This window comes from Lycium ferocissimum, chromosome 5 (assembly GCF_029784015.1).
Source record: "Lycium ferocissimum isolate CSIRO_LF1 chromosome 5, AGI_CSIRO_Lferr_CH_V1, whole genome shotgun sequence".
NCBI lineage: Eukaryota > Viridiplantae > Streptophyta > Magnoliopsida > Solanales > Solanaceae > Lycium > Lycium ferocissimum.
The window spans coordinates 7763992-7782203 of NC_081346.1; the positions used below are offsets into that span (position 1 = coordinate 7763992).

Sequence of the window (18212 nt, forward strand, 5' to 3'; positions counted from 1 at the left end):
GGAAAACCTCCCAAATAGATTATCAAATAAAATACGTGGGATTATTCTAGAAACAACTAACAACGGATAAAATCAACACATACAAAATATATACAAATTATGACAGAAAGATTCGAATAAATGCGTATTATTGGACACGTAACATTTGCAGTATCAAACACAAGTAACACATATGTAAGGACAATACACATACACTCAAATCTTTGTATATAGTTAGGTGTAACAAAACATACCAAAAAGATGTTCAGATACATGATATTCAGTTCTTCATTTGTTGAAAATACACAGTTAGATGTAACAAAACATACAAACCAAAGGTTCGTATACATGAAAATCGCTTTTCATTTGTTCAAAATACATGTGGCTAGTGTGTAACAAAACATATATAAAACTTGTTCGTATACATGAAAATCGCCCTTCATTTGTTCAAAATACACGGTTAGTTGTAACAAAACATACAAAATCGTTGTTCGTAGACATGAAAATTCGCTCTTCCTTGTTCAAATACACACCTAGGTGTAATGAAGACATACCCAAAAGTGTTCAAATACATGAAAACAGCTCTTCATTTGTTCAAATACACAATTAGTTGTACATGAAACATAAACCAAAGGTTCGGGATATGAAAATCAGTTATTCCTTTGTTCAAATACACACCTTGTGTGTAACAACACATACCCAAAGTGTTGTTCAAATACATGAAATCACTTCTTCATTCGTTCAAATACACATTAATGATAATCGTACCTCTTCATTTGTTCAAATACACAAGAATGATAACTCAGCTTCTTATTTGTTCAAATACAAGCTCACAAAACATTCAAACAAAGTCAGAATAAAAACATTCAAACAAATATGTAGATCATCTCGATTCACAAAACATACATCGGAGTCAGTGTCTGTTCAGGTATTTTTAATCACATTGACGACGGTAGATTTGCGACTACACACAAGAGATGAACAAATCATCCCAAAATATAAAATATAACAATGAGATAATAAAACATAAAACCGAAAATCAAATACCACAAACCACAACTCACCAAAGCACGTACTTCAACCTCGTTTGTACAAAACCGAGTTTGATTTGTAAAAGATTTTCTCCAAATTTGCTTTTGTGTCATCAAAACTGCTTTTTTTAAGTTCCCGTGTTTTGAATGTTTTTGAAGATTGATTTTTTACGTTACTAAGAAGAATAGAGAGAGAAGGAGAAACGTGTGATTAATGGGATTCTAATTTCTTTGGAAAGAGATTGTAAAATATTTAATTTCACCTTCCATATTAAACGCATGACTAGTGCCTAATATCCAGGGATTTGTTTTTATCATACACGTTACAGTTGCCACATATCCGTGTATTTGAAGACTTCCAAATACACCAAAATCAATACGTATTTTGCCATAATATTAGCTATTTAAAATGTAATATTGGAATAGTAGCTATTGTTGGTTGGTCATATCCAATCTTATGGTAGCTATTTCTTTAAGTTTGCCTAAAAAAAGACTTTTTAGTCGCCACAAAAAAGCCGCCACTAAATGGTCAAGCATGTAAAGATATATACATATGTTGGAATTATATATACACTTTATATACAAGAATTATACATTTTATATACATATGCTGGAATTAATCTTACATTTATTATACATAAATTATACGTTAATTATACATTTATTATACACATATTATACAATAATGATATGATATTTATTTTTAACATATACAATAGTGATACATAGTATATACCACAATGATACGGTTTCTATGATACATTTTTTATACGTATGAGGCACTTTCTATACAAGACTGATATAGTTTATATACACATGCTGGAATTATATATACACTTTCTATAAAAAATGATACATATTATATACAAAAATGATACAATTTTCTATTCTATAATACACATTATATACACAAATGATACATATTATACACAAAAATGATACATACCTTAGTGATTCATATTTTATACAAGTTTCTATACATTATGATAGGTCTTGATACATATTTTTATACACAAACGATACATATTATATACAAGAATCGCCCTCGTAGTTTTTTGGGATATTTCTTATTAAATATACACATATTATACATGTTTTGAGATATTTAACCTTTAGTGGCGACTTTTTAATGCCACTAAAAGCACGATTTTTTAGTAGCGACCTAAAAGTCTGACTTTTTTTTTTTCAAAAAAAAAAAAGCGATGGGGCTGTTGGACCACCTAGCCTTTAGTGGCGACTTTTTAATTTTTTTGTGGCTGGCGACTAAAAGTCGCCACAAAAGGCTTGCTACACGTTTGGCTACCAGATGGGAATAGTTTATGGGCTAATTTTTGAATTTGGGAATAGATGGGCCAGCGCATGGGATTATTTATGGCCCAGCGGCCATTTGTGTCCTTTTCCCATTTAACAACTCTATAAGAAGAGGTAACAGGAATTTCATACATATCTATTGATTGAAAAACAAAGATTTTATTTCCAGCAGAAAAGGGGAGAATCACGTATTAAAGGACTCACAAGTACTTGTTTATTCATTATGAAGCTTCAAGTATTTAATTAAAAAGATAACGTACGAAGACCTTTAACATGTTTCAATTGGCATGTTAGATGCGAAGTCATTAATTATTATTTTTTAATTGTTAAAAAGTTTTTTTTTTAATTAAATTTTTGTATTCCCTTTGTCTCAATTTACGTGACACAAATCGAATTTCGAGAGTCAAACTTCTTTATTTTAATCGTGAATGTAGACATACAATCTTTAAGTTTTTTGAAACATAATTTATATATTTAGAAACTATATAAAAGACATAGAAAGCTCATAATAATTTTTAAACAACGGGCCGCCAAGGACACACAGTGTCCTTTTCCCTATCGAAAAGGAGAGTGAGAAGTGGTCCAACGCTTTAATTCTGTATGTGATTGGAGATTCGCCCTCGATAGGTGCTGTTGAGAGATTCCTAATTTCACAATGGAACTTCAAGTCCAAACCACAATTTTTTCTATCATAGTGAAGACTACTTTCTCATTCGATTCAATTGTACGGAGGAAAATGATGGGCTATTGTTTTCAGGGCCACAATCTATTAATAGTAGTCCAGTCATTATGAAACCATGGGCTCCAGATTTCAGTTTCCATGAAGAGGTCTTAAGCACTGTTCCATTATGGGTGGAATTTCCAAACATGCCACTCAATTGCTGGAGTGCAAAAGTCCTTAGTAGCATTGGTAGCACCCTGGGAACCCCTTTGTTTGCGGATGATTGCACCACTAATCTCGCTAGGATTTCTTTTGCAAGGATCTTGATTGAAATGGATGTATCTAGACCTCTACCAAAGAGTATCAAGGTTAAGGATCCGAAGGGGAAGATATTTACTCAAGAAGTATTGGGAGCCACAATATGGTTCTACTTGTCTGCAAATTGGGCATTTATGCTCAAATGAGGTGAAATAACAACCACTTGCTCAACAACCGAGAAGAAGATTCAGGAATCAAAGGACAAAACAAGAATGGAAGAACAAGAGGCTAGGGTCTGTCATTCCTCATAAAGGGCAAGCAGTAAAAACAGGTAACACAGTGGTTAATCCAGAGGAACTCCGGGCAAATACCATACCAGGAAGACCACAAGTTGATGATTGGAAGACTGTGAGTGGCAAATCAGTTGCTAAAGGATCCAAAATACCAGCACAGGTACAGGGGAGTGTAACTACTACTAATGGGTTTACTTCACTGGTTGAATCAAGGCAATTGGTACCTATTTCTCTTGCAACGGGAGGTGTGGTAGTGGTGGGACAGTGTAGTTCAAGTGGCGACGTGGGTGATCCTGTTAACTCTCTACCTCATAAATGAATATAGTAACTTGGAATGTTAGGGATATAAATAAAGCCTATAAGCAAAAAGAGCTTAATATGGCTATTAGGGAAAAGAATATGAGTATTTTAGTAGTTTTGGAACATCGAGTTGAAGGTTCAAGGGAAAAGAAAATCATAAAAAAATAGCTCCTAAATGGCAGTGGAATTCTAATACAAATACTAGTGCTAAGGGAGGATATGAGTCATGTGGGATCCTACAGTGGTGCAATTTGATGCTCTGGACATGACTGATCCGCTGATATGTGGAAAGTTGAGGATGCTAAGGTTGAATCTTACTATTGGCTTTACAGCTGTTTATAGGCTGCATACAATGCCGGACAGAAGGAATTTGTGGGAGAAACTAAAGGAGTTGCTACATAATAATCCTGATCCTTGCCTGATGATGGGGGATTTTAATGCAGTCCTCACCCCTGATGATAGACCTATTGGCTCACCAATCCAGGACAGTGAAACAAAGGATTTTAGAGAGTTCATATTGGACACTGGGATGAATGATATACAAACTTATAGGAGAGAATATGCTTGGACTAACAATCATAGTTATAGCAGAATTGCCAGGGCCATTGGTAATGCTAGCTGGATGACTACATATGCAAATTTACAAACACACAGCATGGAACCCCAATTCTCTGATCATTCACCTTTGAAGATTTGTGTCCGGATGCCTACTAAAAATATTGCTAAACAATTTAAGTTCTTCAACTGCTTAGCTGATTATCAGGACTTTATACCACTGATTAGAGCAGCTTGGGGAGAAACTATAGAGCATACATCCATGATTGAGGTATGGAGGAAATTGAAAAAAGTGAAGCAAAGCTTAAAAACACTAAACTCAACTCAGTTCAAAGGAATAGGGGACAAAATCAAGTTACTAAGGCAGCAACTTCAGTCTGTGCAGAAGCAAATGTCCCAACCTGTTCACCAACAATCATTGATAGAGGAAGAAAAAGCATTAAGAGCAAAACTGGAATAATGGGATAAGATTGAGGAAAGTGTATTTCATCAGAAATCAAGAGTACAATAGATGAAGACAGGTGACTCAAACTCAGCGTACTTTTTTGCTAGTATGAAGAACAGATGATTCATATAAGTTGTCTCACCAATGCTCAAGGAGTCCTTTTGCAATCTGATGATCAAATCCAAAGTGAGATCATTGGATTCTACAAAGGTTTGCTGGGGACTGCAACTGACAATATTAGAGCCATACATCCTGGAATTATGAACGATGGCCCAGTTCTTCAGCATGAGCATCAAGTGGAGATAGTAAAAGGAGTGACCAGAGATGAAATTTATAGTAAAAGGAGTGACCAGAGATGAAATTTATCAGGCCTTGCAAGATATTGATGATAATAAAGCCCCCGGATGTGATGGTTTGAATGCATTTTTCTTTAAAAGAGCATGGCCAGTCATAGGAGAGGAGCTTACTACAACTATCTTGCAAATTTCTGAATCAGGGAAAATGTTTCAACCAGTAAATTGTACTCAGGTAACCCTCATCCCAAAGGTTAAACATCTTGTATCCATTAAAGAATACAGGGCAATTTCATGTTGCACTATGGTCTACAAAATCATTTCCAAAGTTCTGACTAAAAGACTACAACATGTTATAGATATGCCTATAGGGGTGGGCGTTCGATTTTTTGGTTCGGTTTTTTCAAACTTCGGTTTGGTTTTTCGGTTTCGGTTTCTTGAAAGTGGACACCGAACACCGCACTGAATTAGTTCGGTTCGGTTCGATTTTTTGAAGTTCGGTTTCGGTTTTTTTAATTCGGTTTCTGCTTGTAAAAATAGTTAGAAGTCCAAGATAAAAACAGTTTGAAGTAATTACTTCTTACTTCCAATTTAACGCGCATTGTATCTTTTCTTTAATTGTTTAAGCCAAGATTAGACCATATTAAGCAGGTATATTCAAGTTTGATGCTAATCACCTTCAATACCCTTGTAGAGGAGAAGATATACCACCAAATAATGTGCTTCTTTTAGGACTAGATTAGCCTTAAGCAAGGCATCACAAAGCAAGTGAATTTAAATTAAGATGACTCAATCTAATGCCTCGGTAATTTTGGTGGCATGTTGGATGAAAATTTTAAAGCCAAACTTAAACAAGCAGTAGCAATAGCAGTAGCAGCAGCCTTAAACTTTACAAAATCAGTAGCTTATGGCTGCTGCCATAAACAAGCAGTAGTAGCAGCAGCAAAACATGAAAACAATTTCAGTTGTAAAAATCATGTTGTAAAATTTTGATTTAACCGAAAAATCGAAAAACCGAAACCGAACACCGAATTTGTTATTTAAAAAACTGAAACCAAACCGAAACACCGAAAATCGAAAAATCGAATCCATTAAGTTCGGTCCGATTTTTCGGTTTTCGGTGTTTATGCCCACCCCTATATGCCTGTGGATAACTGTCAGGCAGCCTTTGTGTCAGGCAGGATAATCATAGATAATATAATTCTCAGTCATGAACTATTGAAAGGATAATAAGGAAAAATGTATCTCCTAGGTGTATGTTGAAACTAGATATGCAAAAAGCTTATGACTCCTTAGAGTGAAGCTTTGTGGAACAGGTGTTGATTGGACTTACTTTCCCTGATAAATATGTCATATGGATTATGACTTGTGTCAAATCAGTTACTTATTCTATCTTGATAAATGGTGATCCAACAACTCCATTCAAGGCTAAAAAAGGGCTTCGACAGGGGGACCTTTTGTCCCCATTCTTATTTGTTCTCTTCATCGAATACCTTAGTAGAAGCCTGAAAACTCTGAGGTCTATCCCTGATTTTAATTACCACCCTAGATGTGAAAAACTACACCAAGTTCAATTGGGCTTTGCAGATGACCTGTTCTTATTCTGCAGGAGTGGTACTTCGTCTGTGGCTCTATTGTATGAATGTTTTAACAGGTTTTCTCGGGCACATAGACTCAAGGTGAACTGTAGCAAGAGCTCAGTATTCTTTGTTGGGGTCCCTGTTGAAATTCAGAGTGAGATCTTGAACTTACTGGAATTCCCTAGGTGAGCTGCCTATTAGGTACCTAGGGTCCCTTTGAGTACAAAAAGACTATTTGTCATTCAATGCTACCCCTTGATGGAAAAGATGGTTGGTAGAATCACATATTGGACTGCAAGGCTCTTATCCTATGCAGGAAGACTTCAGCTTATCAAAAGCATCTTGTTCTGAATCCAGACTTTCTGGTCTCAAGTATTTATTCTGCCTAAGAAGATCCTTAAGATGCTTGAGGCAGTGTGCAGATTCTTTCTCTGGATTGGTGGGTGTGAGATATCAAAAAAAGCTATGCTAGCTTGGGAAAGAATTTGTTATCCAAAATCAGCTGGTGGTTTCAATGTGACTGATGTGCTGAAATGGAATAAAACAGCTATTTGTAAGCACTATTGGAATCTTTGTAGGAAGAAAGATAGGCTTTGGATTCTCTGGGTCCACACCTATTAAATCAAAGGAATGAGTATAGAAGATGTATTCCCTAAACAGGCTGGGATGACAAGGAAAATATTTAAGGCTAAAGATACTGTCGCAGCTGCAGGGTACAGATTTGATGATCTGGTGTCAATGACCTCTTTCTCGATTAAAAAGATGTATGCAGCTCTCAGAGTTGATTTTCCCAAAGTACAGTGGAGGAGGATGGTGTGCAACAATTTAGGATGTCCTAAATGGACTTTTCACTTGACTTTAGTAGCTCATCGCAGCCTATATACAAGAGATCGACTAGCCAAATGGGGAATGACAAATGACACTTCATGCCCACTTTGTGATGCAGCATATGAGACTATTGAACACTTATTTTTCAAATGCAACTTCTCATCTCAATTGTGGAAAAAACTTCTTACATAGCAATATATACAAAGACACGTTATGGGATGGAATCAAGAACTGGACTGGACAATTAGAAAAGCAAAGGCGCACGCTTACATAATGGTGCTTGTAGGATGTGTCTACCATGATTGGCAGGACAGGAACCTTCGTGTGTTTTAGAAAAAGAGGAGAACTGTGGAGCAGCTGAGCAGAACCATCTTCCAGAAGGTCCAATGCAGAGGATATGGCCATGCTAGAGTTGCTGGTGTTTTGCAGAACTTAGATTACTACCCTTAGGCATGTGTAGTTGTTGGTAGCAGTAGAGCGAGGAGGGGAGATTTGTTGGTTTTTCTTTACTTGTATGGGTTTTGTTCAACATTGTACAGTTTCCCTTGGTAAATAAAATTGTTAATTACCCAAAAAAAAAAAAAAAAAAAAAAAAAAACTTCATGTATATGGCCAATTTGGCCATGTTTATGAGTGAAAATATATTAACTTATCAAGTTTTTTTTTTTTCTCTAAAGTGGATAATGCTAAGACGTCCCCAGTTGTGTGGTTCATGAAGTTAACAGTGTCTAGTTCTGCCTTGGCCAGTTTGTCCAAACATCTTTTGTCTATTGATTAACGTTTATTTAGACTATCCATGGGCTTGAGGAATTTAAGCTGAACCAGAGACAATACTGTTCACGTATGCATGAGCGTTTTACGTTGAAGATCGGATGTGTTCTTAAAGAAGGAAGTCAGCTTCAACTTCACGCCACAATAAGCATACTAATTAGATGGGGCCACGAAAGGAAAGGGTTGCTTAACGCATATAGTGTAGACGAGAAAAGGACAAAAATGGTCCCTTAACTATGAGAGTAGGTTCGAAGTAGTCCCTTAACTATGCACTTAACGGTTTTGGTCCTTTAAGTTTTCCACAAGTTAATAAAAATGGTCCCTTAACTATGAGGGTTGGTTAAAAATAGTCCGTTAAGTATGCACTTAACAGTTTTGGTCCTTAAGTTCGCCAAAAGTTAACACATTTAGTCTCCGACAAAATATTCATCGAACTCTGTTTGTTAGATTTGACTAGAACTATGGAAAAAAAAAGTTAGTGAGAACTCACATTTAGAGGTACGCATTATTAAAGAAAATGTCAAATACCTCAGGACAAAACCTAGGAAAAACCCACAGACTTTATAAAGTAAAAAAATAGTGTCTCGAAATACAAAGAGAACAGACTCTGTCAATTAAAATCGAGGGAGTCCATCGGCTAAATAAAATACACTAGACTCGTTTTTACTGAAAACCCGGTATAAAAATAAATCTTTCCAATAAATCTTTCCATTGTAGTGATCCTTTTTTAAAAGGGAAAAGGGTCAAAAATACCCCTCTACTTTGGAAAAAGGGTTAAAAATATCGTCTGAACTTATTTTGGGTCAAAAATACCGCTCTCATCCTTAAAGTTTTCAAATATATCCCTGTCTTGACGGAAATTATCCCCCAAAATAATCCGAAATCATTTTTTAAACCCGCTCCATCATTTAAACCCGATCCAACTAAATAATTACCCATAAGATCCCCCCTTATTCCCCCAATACGTAGGTTTGAAGTTTGAGGGAATTGGGGGAATAAGGGGATCTTGTGGGTTATTATTTAGTTGGATTGGGTTTAATGGATGGAACGGGTTTAAAAAATAATTTTGGGTTATTTTGGGGGATAATTTCCATCAAGACAGGGGTATATTTGAAAACTTTAAGGATGAGAGGGGTATTTTTGACCCAAAATAAGTTCGGAGGATATTTTTAGCCCTTTTTCCAAAGTAGAGGGGTATTTTTGACCCTTTTCCCTTTTTAAAAATAGTTTCCGCTCACTTTTCCTCGAAAATAAGTGACGGAAGTTCGACGATTTTCGTAAAAAACAATTAAAATTTAAAAAATAGTGTCCCTCGATTTTATCCATTGGTTTCCGTCCATCGTTTTTTCGTTTGTTTTTAGTAGTGACAATTTTTGTAGTTTCTGTTGTTTCTAATTTATTTCTAAAGTCTGGTGTATTTTACTTAGCCGATGGACTCCCTGAGTTTTAATCGATAGAGTCCGTCGGTCTTTTTGTTCTGAGACAATATTTTTTGACATTATCAAGTCTGTTGGTTTTTTTCCTATAACGGACTAACGTTCGTCTGTTTTGTCCGAGGTATTTGGCCTTTTCTTTAGTAATTTGTACATCTAAATGTGAGTTCTCGCTAACCTTTTTTTTTCCATAGTTCTAGTCAAATCTAACAAACTAGGTTCGATGAATATTTTGTCGGAGACTAAAAGTATTAACTTTTGGCGAACTTAAAGGAGACTATCTTTAACCAACCCTCACAGTTAAGGGACGATTTTTGTTAACTTATGACAAATTTAAAGGACCAAAACTATTAAGTGCATATTTAAGGGACTATTTTGAACCTACTCTCATAGTTAAGTGACCATTTATGTCCTTTTCTATAGTGACAGCAAACAGGCAATATAACTTTTGTCAAGTCTCTCCCTCTAAACACCAACTTTGAATTTATCTCCTTTTGTTTTTGTTGAAAGAAAATTGGTTAGCCAACATGAATATTACTAAATGTAATATTGACAAACAACATGGAAACTTGCTGGGATCACCATTAATAGAAGGGAAAATGGTCAAATTTACCCTCCAAAAGTATGTTTATAGTTTAAATTTGCCTTCCGTCAAAGTTTGGGATTAAATTTGCCCTCTCAGTCGAAATTTGGGATCAAATTTGCCCTCCCCATTAGGATACTTGATAAATTTGCCCTTATATGGATGGAAGTCTGATTTGGACTCCACAACACAAAAAAATTAGCCACGTCGGATCCACATAGGCTCCAAGTAGACTCCCAAACCCAATTCTCTTTTTAACCCATTTCCCAATCCCAATTCGCTTAACCGGTCTAGACTATTGCTGACACTAAGGCACATGTAGTAATGTGAAAAACCGGAGTTTTAATCGCATCGAGGTACACACGTAATGCATAAAATAGGCGACATGTAACAAAATTCTGCAGCAGCAACAACAAATGTTTAATACGACCAAGGATTCGTTGTTCTCTCCAGAAACATAGAATTTATCTGACCAGCAAAACTTTCTTGAACATGACATCTATCTTAGGTGAACTTCGATGGAGCTAACTTAACTCATTGTTGTCGCCTCCCTGTCAGAAGCTCTCAAAAACTATTCAAGAGAACTGAAAATGGATTTTCAAAGCTGAACTGCACAAATTTATTTTGTTGTCTTGTTATCATTTTTGCAGGATCATAACTGTTATACCCCGCGTTTTCAGAGCATGATTATGACATGTACCTCACCGTAGTAATGGAGTGTCGGAATCGTCCCATGATGTTTTGAAAGGCACAAGCCATGGAAAGTACGTAACAACGAAGAAAAAGGGTGAATTATGATCTCATAAGTCGTAATCGGGAAAGAGTATTTTGGAACACGAGAACATGGCCATTATTAGTATAATAGTTGATAATATCATGTATGGAGAGTTTCGAAATATTTCGAGGTCGAATAAATTGAAGAGAATTAAGTTCGACGAAAATTTGAGAAATGCTGGGCGGATTTTTAGTCAACTTTGGAGGCACATATCTCCTAGTATATTTGGATTTTTAAGGTGAAACCAAAGCTTAAAATGAAGCTCTTCGAGTCTAGTTTGTAATGCAACAAACCGTTCGTAGATAGGACCTCGGAGTAGAGAACTATAGACGTTACAAACTGAACTGTCGCGCGAAACCCAACCGCTACGATAGCTACGATCTTGTAGCTACAGTGATGCCGACCCAATTTAATATAAAAGGGGCTAAAACCCCATTTTCTTCATCAAAAAAATGCTCCCAATGTTCCAGAATTTTCAGCCACCAAAAGGGCTCTTAATCTCACATAAAAGTGAAGATTTTGAGCAAAATTTCAAGCTACGGGATATCAATCGAGGTCCGGGCAACGCGTAGACGCGATTATAATTTCGTTTGGTGTTGGAGTTATCATGGGGACAAGAAAATGATGAAGATTTTGCTACCTTCATAAAGAATAAGGTATGAGTTGTTAAATCTCTTTCTCTATCAATATGAATTAAGGAATAATTTCAATAATAGAGGTTATGGGTTATTGTGTTGATGTTGTTGATTTATGGATTGAGGGTTGAAGAGAAATTTGGATGAAAATACATATATTTATCTTGTAGGATGTTGTTATTGATGTTGTTAGTATTAATTTCGACTTCCTTACGGAAATAAAGTTATTAATTAGTCGTATCCCAAGTTGGTTGGTTGGGAAACTTAGAAAACGATGTGTGTGGAAATTTGTTTTATGGCATATGTTGGTGTTGGAAATGATGTTATTGCTATTGGTTTTGTTGTTGATGTTGTTGGTTGTTGAATTGGAATCTCGGGCTAGGCATATAAACGGGGAAATCTTTGAATTTATTGAGAATCTAAAAGGACTTTCATTAAGTATTTAAGACGAGCGTATGACGATGACCCTAATGATATTATGAATGGTTACATATGTAGATTACGAGGCTACGAATAATTCTTAAGAGAGTTGCAAGACAGGAAGTAAGTTGGAAGTCGAGAATTATCTTCCAGGTATGTTAAGGCTCGTCCCTTTCTTTCAAAGGCATGATCTCTAGATTATGATTTCATAAATGTTTCCATATTTTCCCTGTTATCAAAAGTTAAGAAGTCTAAGATTCCGAGGCGGGATTTCCTTCCTGATAATCCATAAATGTTTTCCAAAATATTCGTATCTTCCAAACCAAAGGTTGTGATTATGTGAGCCCTTATGATGGCAACGACGGGAATGTTTTTCAATAACAATGATGTTGTTAAAGATGAGAATGTTATTATGATGAAAATGATGAGGATGATTTCATGTTTAAAGGTTTCAAGTCTATGTTTTCGATGACGATATGAGAACGTTGAACTATTTCTTGATGTCTCAATTTTGTTCATGAATGATGACTATTTCTTTTAAGATTCCAAAAGTACATGACTTGATGCCCTATGAGATTTATGGTCTTATTCTATATTTTCTCTTAGTTCTATTCTCCATTGATAGTCTCACCTTAAATTAATTGTTCCTTCAAGGTGAGACAAAGCGACGATAATTATTCCATAATATAATCGGAGGTTACCGACCTTACGTCACTCCGATACGATTTGTGGGTTTTGATTGGGCTCTTATGCATGCTATTATATATATGTATGTATTTTCTCACACCGCGCGCGCTATAGTCGGCCGGGCGGCACGTAGATGTGCACACCACACAATGGGCATGTTATGATATTGCCCGGACGCGGGAGGCCTAGACGCGAGCTAATGATGATAACACAGCCTTAAATGGCCGGGCATGATACTACTTATATATCACAGCGAGCCTTCATGGCCGGGCATGTTACTTTCACCGAGCCTTTATGGCGGGCATGTTACTATGTCTATGTATGAAATGTTTTTTTTAAAAAAAGGCTAAGCATGCATGACATCCGCCTTATGAGGCATCCGGATGTTCGGGTTATCTCTCTTACTCATTGTTACTTTTCATATCTATATTATGTTATTATTCATGCCTTACATACTCGGTACATTGTTCGTGCGCGTCCCTTCTTGTGGACGCTGCGTTTCATGCCACGAGTGTGTATACGGACGAGTAGAGGATATGGCTAGAAGATGTTCCGGTGGATTGGCGAGCTCCATTTCTTTCGGAGTGTTGCCGAGTCGGAAGTATCCATGTCATGGTATAATGATTTATGTTAGAGACTTTGCGGACAGTCACGTATATAGTATGTCGGTTTGCAAGCGGCTACGTAAGCCGATGTATTATCATGCATTACTTTGCGAGATTTTATATGATCACAGATCTTACTTGATTTGATAAAGACGGAAAGAATGTTTTCCTGAAAAACTTTCATCATGCATTTCCTTCCATGACTTAAGGGCCCAATGAGACTATGAGTATAACGAGAGCCAGTGGGTTCGCTCGACTCTAAGTAAGGGTCGGGTGCCCATCATGCCCCATCAGGACTGGGGTGTGACAATAACTTTTCTAATGTTACTTTCGGTATACGTTTAGGAATGTATTCTGAGAAAAAATGTTTTCCTCTGTTCAGAAATGCTCTGAAGAGTTCATGAAGAAACCTTCACTATGACAAAACAAATGTTTCAGGGGCATTTTTTTTTCCCAAAAGAGAATTGGGATTGGGAGTCTACATGGATCCAACGTGGCTAACTTTTTGTGTTGTGGAGTCCAAGTCAGACTTTCATCCATATAAGGGCAAATTTATCAAGTATCCTAACGGGGAGGGCAAATTTGATCCCAAACTTCGACAGAGAGGGCAAATTTGATCCCAAACTTTGACGGAGGGCAAATTTAAACTATAAGTCATACTTGGAGGGCAAATTTGATCCCAAACTTTGACGGAGAGGGCAAATTTGATCCTAAACTTTGACGAAGAGCAAATTTAAACTATAAACCATACTTGGAGGGTAAATTTGACTCTTTTCCGTTAAAAAAATAGACTGAATATGCTAAGGGGTACTTCACAGCAAATTACATCGGTAAAAAAGTTTCCCAGAGAGCCCACCATAAAGGAGTCACACTGACTACATGAACTAGTACATGGAGGAAATTTTACACCTACTTAGATGGATTTAAAAGCAGAGGCCATAAACACTTGAAGAAAATGAGCGAAGCCATCTTAATGAAAAGGCAAGTTCAAATAAAAAGAACATTGCTCTGGATTTTATACAAGTCAAATACTTCGAACTAATCATCAACAGTTCCTTCAGTAAACTAAGCGTCTGAAAGAATAATTTCATATGCAAATCACAATTGGTCAAAACAAGATACAAGTAAAATCAGTAATGTTTTGCTTTTACTATATATGAAGTCTGAAAGTAACAGTGCAGGACTGGGATGGTATTTTTCTGACTTCAAAAAATTGTATAACACTTCTTTTATAACCGAGAAATCCCCCAGGCCAGTACAACATGTACCTTCAGTAAAGGATCACGAGTCATTTGTTGCAAAAGCATTCTCCTTAGAGACCTTAGCACCACAATCTACTGCATCACTCACCCTACCGCTTTCCAAATTCACAGCATGTATTCTAGATGACTTTGAGACTTCATGAACCTGCTATAGAGGCACTTAATAAGAAATCACCTCAAAGTGAAAGTTCACAAATAACCAATCTGAAAGTAACACCACAATCCTTTAGTGAAGTTAGTTATTTCTGAACTTTCACTTTGAGATGATTTCTGATTAAGTACCTCTATAGCAGGTTCATGACGTCTCAAAGTCATCTAGAATACATGCTGTGAATTTGGAAAGCGGTAGGTGAGTGATGCAGTAGATTGTGGTGCTAAGGTCTCTAAGGAGAATGCTTTTGCAACAAATGACTCGTGAATCTTTTACTGAAGGTACATGCTGTACTGGCTTGGTGGATTTCTCGGTTATAAAAGAAGAAGGGTTATACAATTTTTTGAAGTCAGAAAAATACCATCCTAGTCCTGCGCTGTTACTTTCAGACTTCATATATAGTAAAAGACAACTATACAACTGTAGCTGTCCCTTGGTGGGCAATGTTCCCTTCATCACTGGCTCGCTTCACATTCTATTAACTGAAAAATAACAAAAAACAATGTAAGTATAGATTTATAAAATTACCTCCCTCCTATTCCTGATGCAACAATCCTGCTCAGTAGATAGAACAATATGAACTCAAAACACACATTGATTAGTGACAGCAACGAGAAGGTGAAAATCCTGAAACCCATTCAAGAAGTAACACTGAATTTGTAAGAAAAACAAGAACAAAAAGCCCAAAATCTTCAGAGAAAAAGAAATCATAAAGAAGCTAGCCTTAAAACAAGCAAACTGAAAGTTGCCACAAGAAAAAAGGAACAAGCAAACTGAAAGTTGCCACAAGAAAAAAGGAACAAGCAAACTGAAAGTTGCCACAAGAAAAAAGGAATTGACACAAACCATTTCAAGGAAACACAGAAACAAGGAAATTTCAGTTGATAAAAGAAAAATAAAAAGAAACAAAATCAACTCACCAGTGTCAAAGACATGAACTTTGTTGGTATGTCTCTTGTCTATGCCATAACCACCAGAAACATAGAGAAGCCTACCACCTTGTACAGTGTTACAGGTGTGGCCCCACCTCTTTCCAGGCCCACCACTTCCATGTACAGCTACCTTTTCCCATCTCATCATGCTTAAAAACAACTCTTCAAACAGCACTAATCTAATCTAATCAAAAACCAAGATCCTTAACTGGGGCAAGAAAATAAAATGTTGCGGGGGTGTTTGGGGGGGGGGGGGAGGAGAAGTAGAGTGTTTGTTATGCTATGCTAAGATTTTGATTAAGGTTCATTGGGTTTATGGCGTTTTTATAATGCCTCACGGCTAAGAATTGAGATTATTGTAATTTGTACAGGCGGTGACAGGTAAGAAAGAGAAACGGTTCATTACAAATAACAATTGTCACTGTATCCGGACGCTGCACACGAAGTGGAAATTGTACTGATTTCACAGACATTTGGGGCTATTGTGTAATAAAGCTATCTATGAGAGCCTGGATCAAATAGTACTTGGATGAGATCCATAATGTATTCTTTTATTTTATTTAGGGGTGTTAAAAAGCACTCTAGACCCGCAAGGTTGAGCAGACGATCACCTAAACGGGATATCTCAGGTTCGACACTCTCTGCAAAAGGCAGTTTACCTTGTGCGCATTCGAAGAGTGGCGATTGGGGATTCCTTTATCAACAAAAATAACACTCTAGACGGGATTAAACAAATAATAAATAAACAAAGTAACAATAAATCGTCGTTTATATTTTGCTTAGTTCAAGATTTGATTAAGCAACTGTCATAACGAACTCTTAAAGTCAAGTTTAGGATATGTTGCTTCTAGCGCCATAAATATTGTGTTTATAATCTCTACATTTAATTGTCGTGACGTAAGCTAATCAATATTTTATTTAGTTTAAGATATGGTTAAGCAATGGTCATAACGAACTTTTAAAGTCAAGTTTAGAATAAATTACTTCTCATAAATAATTTTTTGTTCATAATTTCTACATTTAAATGTCGTGACGTAAGGTAACCAATATTTTGTTTAATTCCAAATATGGTTAAACAATTGTCATAACAAACTTTTATAGTCAGGTTTAGGATAAATTACTTTTCGCGCTAATTTTTTTTTTTTTTCATAATCTCTACATTTAAATATCATGACGTACGCTAATCAATATTCTGTTTAGTTCAAAATATGGTTAAGCAACGGTCATAACGAACTTTGGACATCAAGCTCATGACAAATTACTTCTCACGCAATAAAATTTGTTCGTGATCTCTACATTAAATGTCGTGACGTATGCTAATCAATATCTTCTTTAGTTCAAATTACGGTTAAGCAATGGTAGTAATGAACTTTTATAGGTTTAGGATAAATTACTTCTAACACAATAAATATTTTGTTTACAATCTCTACATTTAGATGTCGTGACGTAAGCTAATCAATATTTTCTTAGTTCAAGATATGGTTAAGCAACTGTCATAACGAATCCGTCAAGTCATGTTTACTGTATGGGGTAAACCCCGGATTCAACAATTGGTTGAATCAGAAGACGAAATGTGGAAAATGGAGACGATCAGACGTGACTCAACAAGGGCTGCACCGGTTTCGACACCCGAACGCGTCCGGTGTGGTTGATCTTATCCATTGAGAACCCAGAAGTAGGACACCAGCCCCTCTACTTAAGACCAGGAACAAGAAAATAGCCGGTCAAGATAGGTCTAGTTTGCAACCACCTCCGCAGAACTGGGGAACTTTGGGATCCACTTCGATGGTTCCCCCAATATGCACGAAGATATAGTAACGTGCAGATAAGGATCACAGGGAGAAGTATACAACTCCGAGAACGTTACTTATGGTTAGGTTATAAAAACATCTTTTCCTTTCGATCACTTGTATTACACAATAGTTGTTACTTTCACTTCATAGTCGTTTTCAAGCTCTTAAGTTCATGAAGTTCGTGTACTCCGGTGACGTTGCCAGATAACAGCTTCGGAGACACATCAATAAGAATCTCTTACTTTGCTATATTTGATTATTCCATCATTCGTTACTCGTGATTATTACTTTGATTACGTTTACATACCAATTTAACATCAAAATATTATTGTTTGGTCATCTTTAATCTGCTTGTCGTCAAACCACATAAACAATTTCAATTGTTATCCTAAATTACGGATTTAGAGATAAACATTTAGGAGAAAATATTTCTCACACAATCCATATTTAGAATTTCTACATTTCAATAACGTGAAGTAAGCTAATCAATCTTTGATATTGGCGAAAAAGGTATTCGATTAATGACAAAAATGGTTAAGTTACTAAATAGTCTAATTAATATACTTAGCTACTTCAATTATAGTATTTCTTTTTAAAATTTTATGCTACATGGGGGAAGGGGGAAAGAGAA

At 36.2% G+C, this 18212-nt stretch overlaps 1 protein-coding gene across 1 annotated transcript in view; it reads right to left on the reverse strand.

The window, feature by feature from the left end:
- The window catches only part of LOC132055769 (uncharacterized), a 39641-nt gene extending 23660 nt beyond the window's left edge, over window positions 1-15981 (reverse strand). The window contains exon 1 of the mRNA XM_059447751.1: window positions 15777-15981. Within this exon, the coding sequence (XP_059303734.1) occupies window positions 15777-15936 (160 nt within the window). The 5' untranslated portion in view covers window positions 15937-15981. The remainder of the gene's footprint in view (window positions 1-15776) is intronic.
- Between the last annotated feature and the right edge of the window lie 2231 nt (window positions 15982-18212).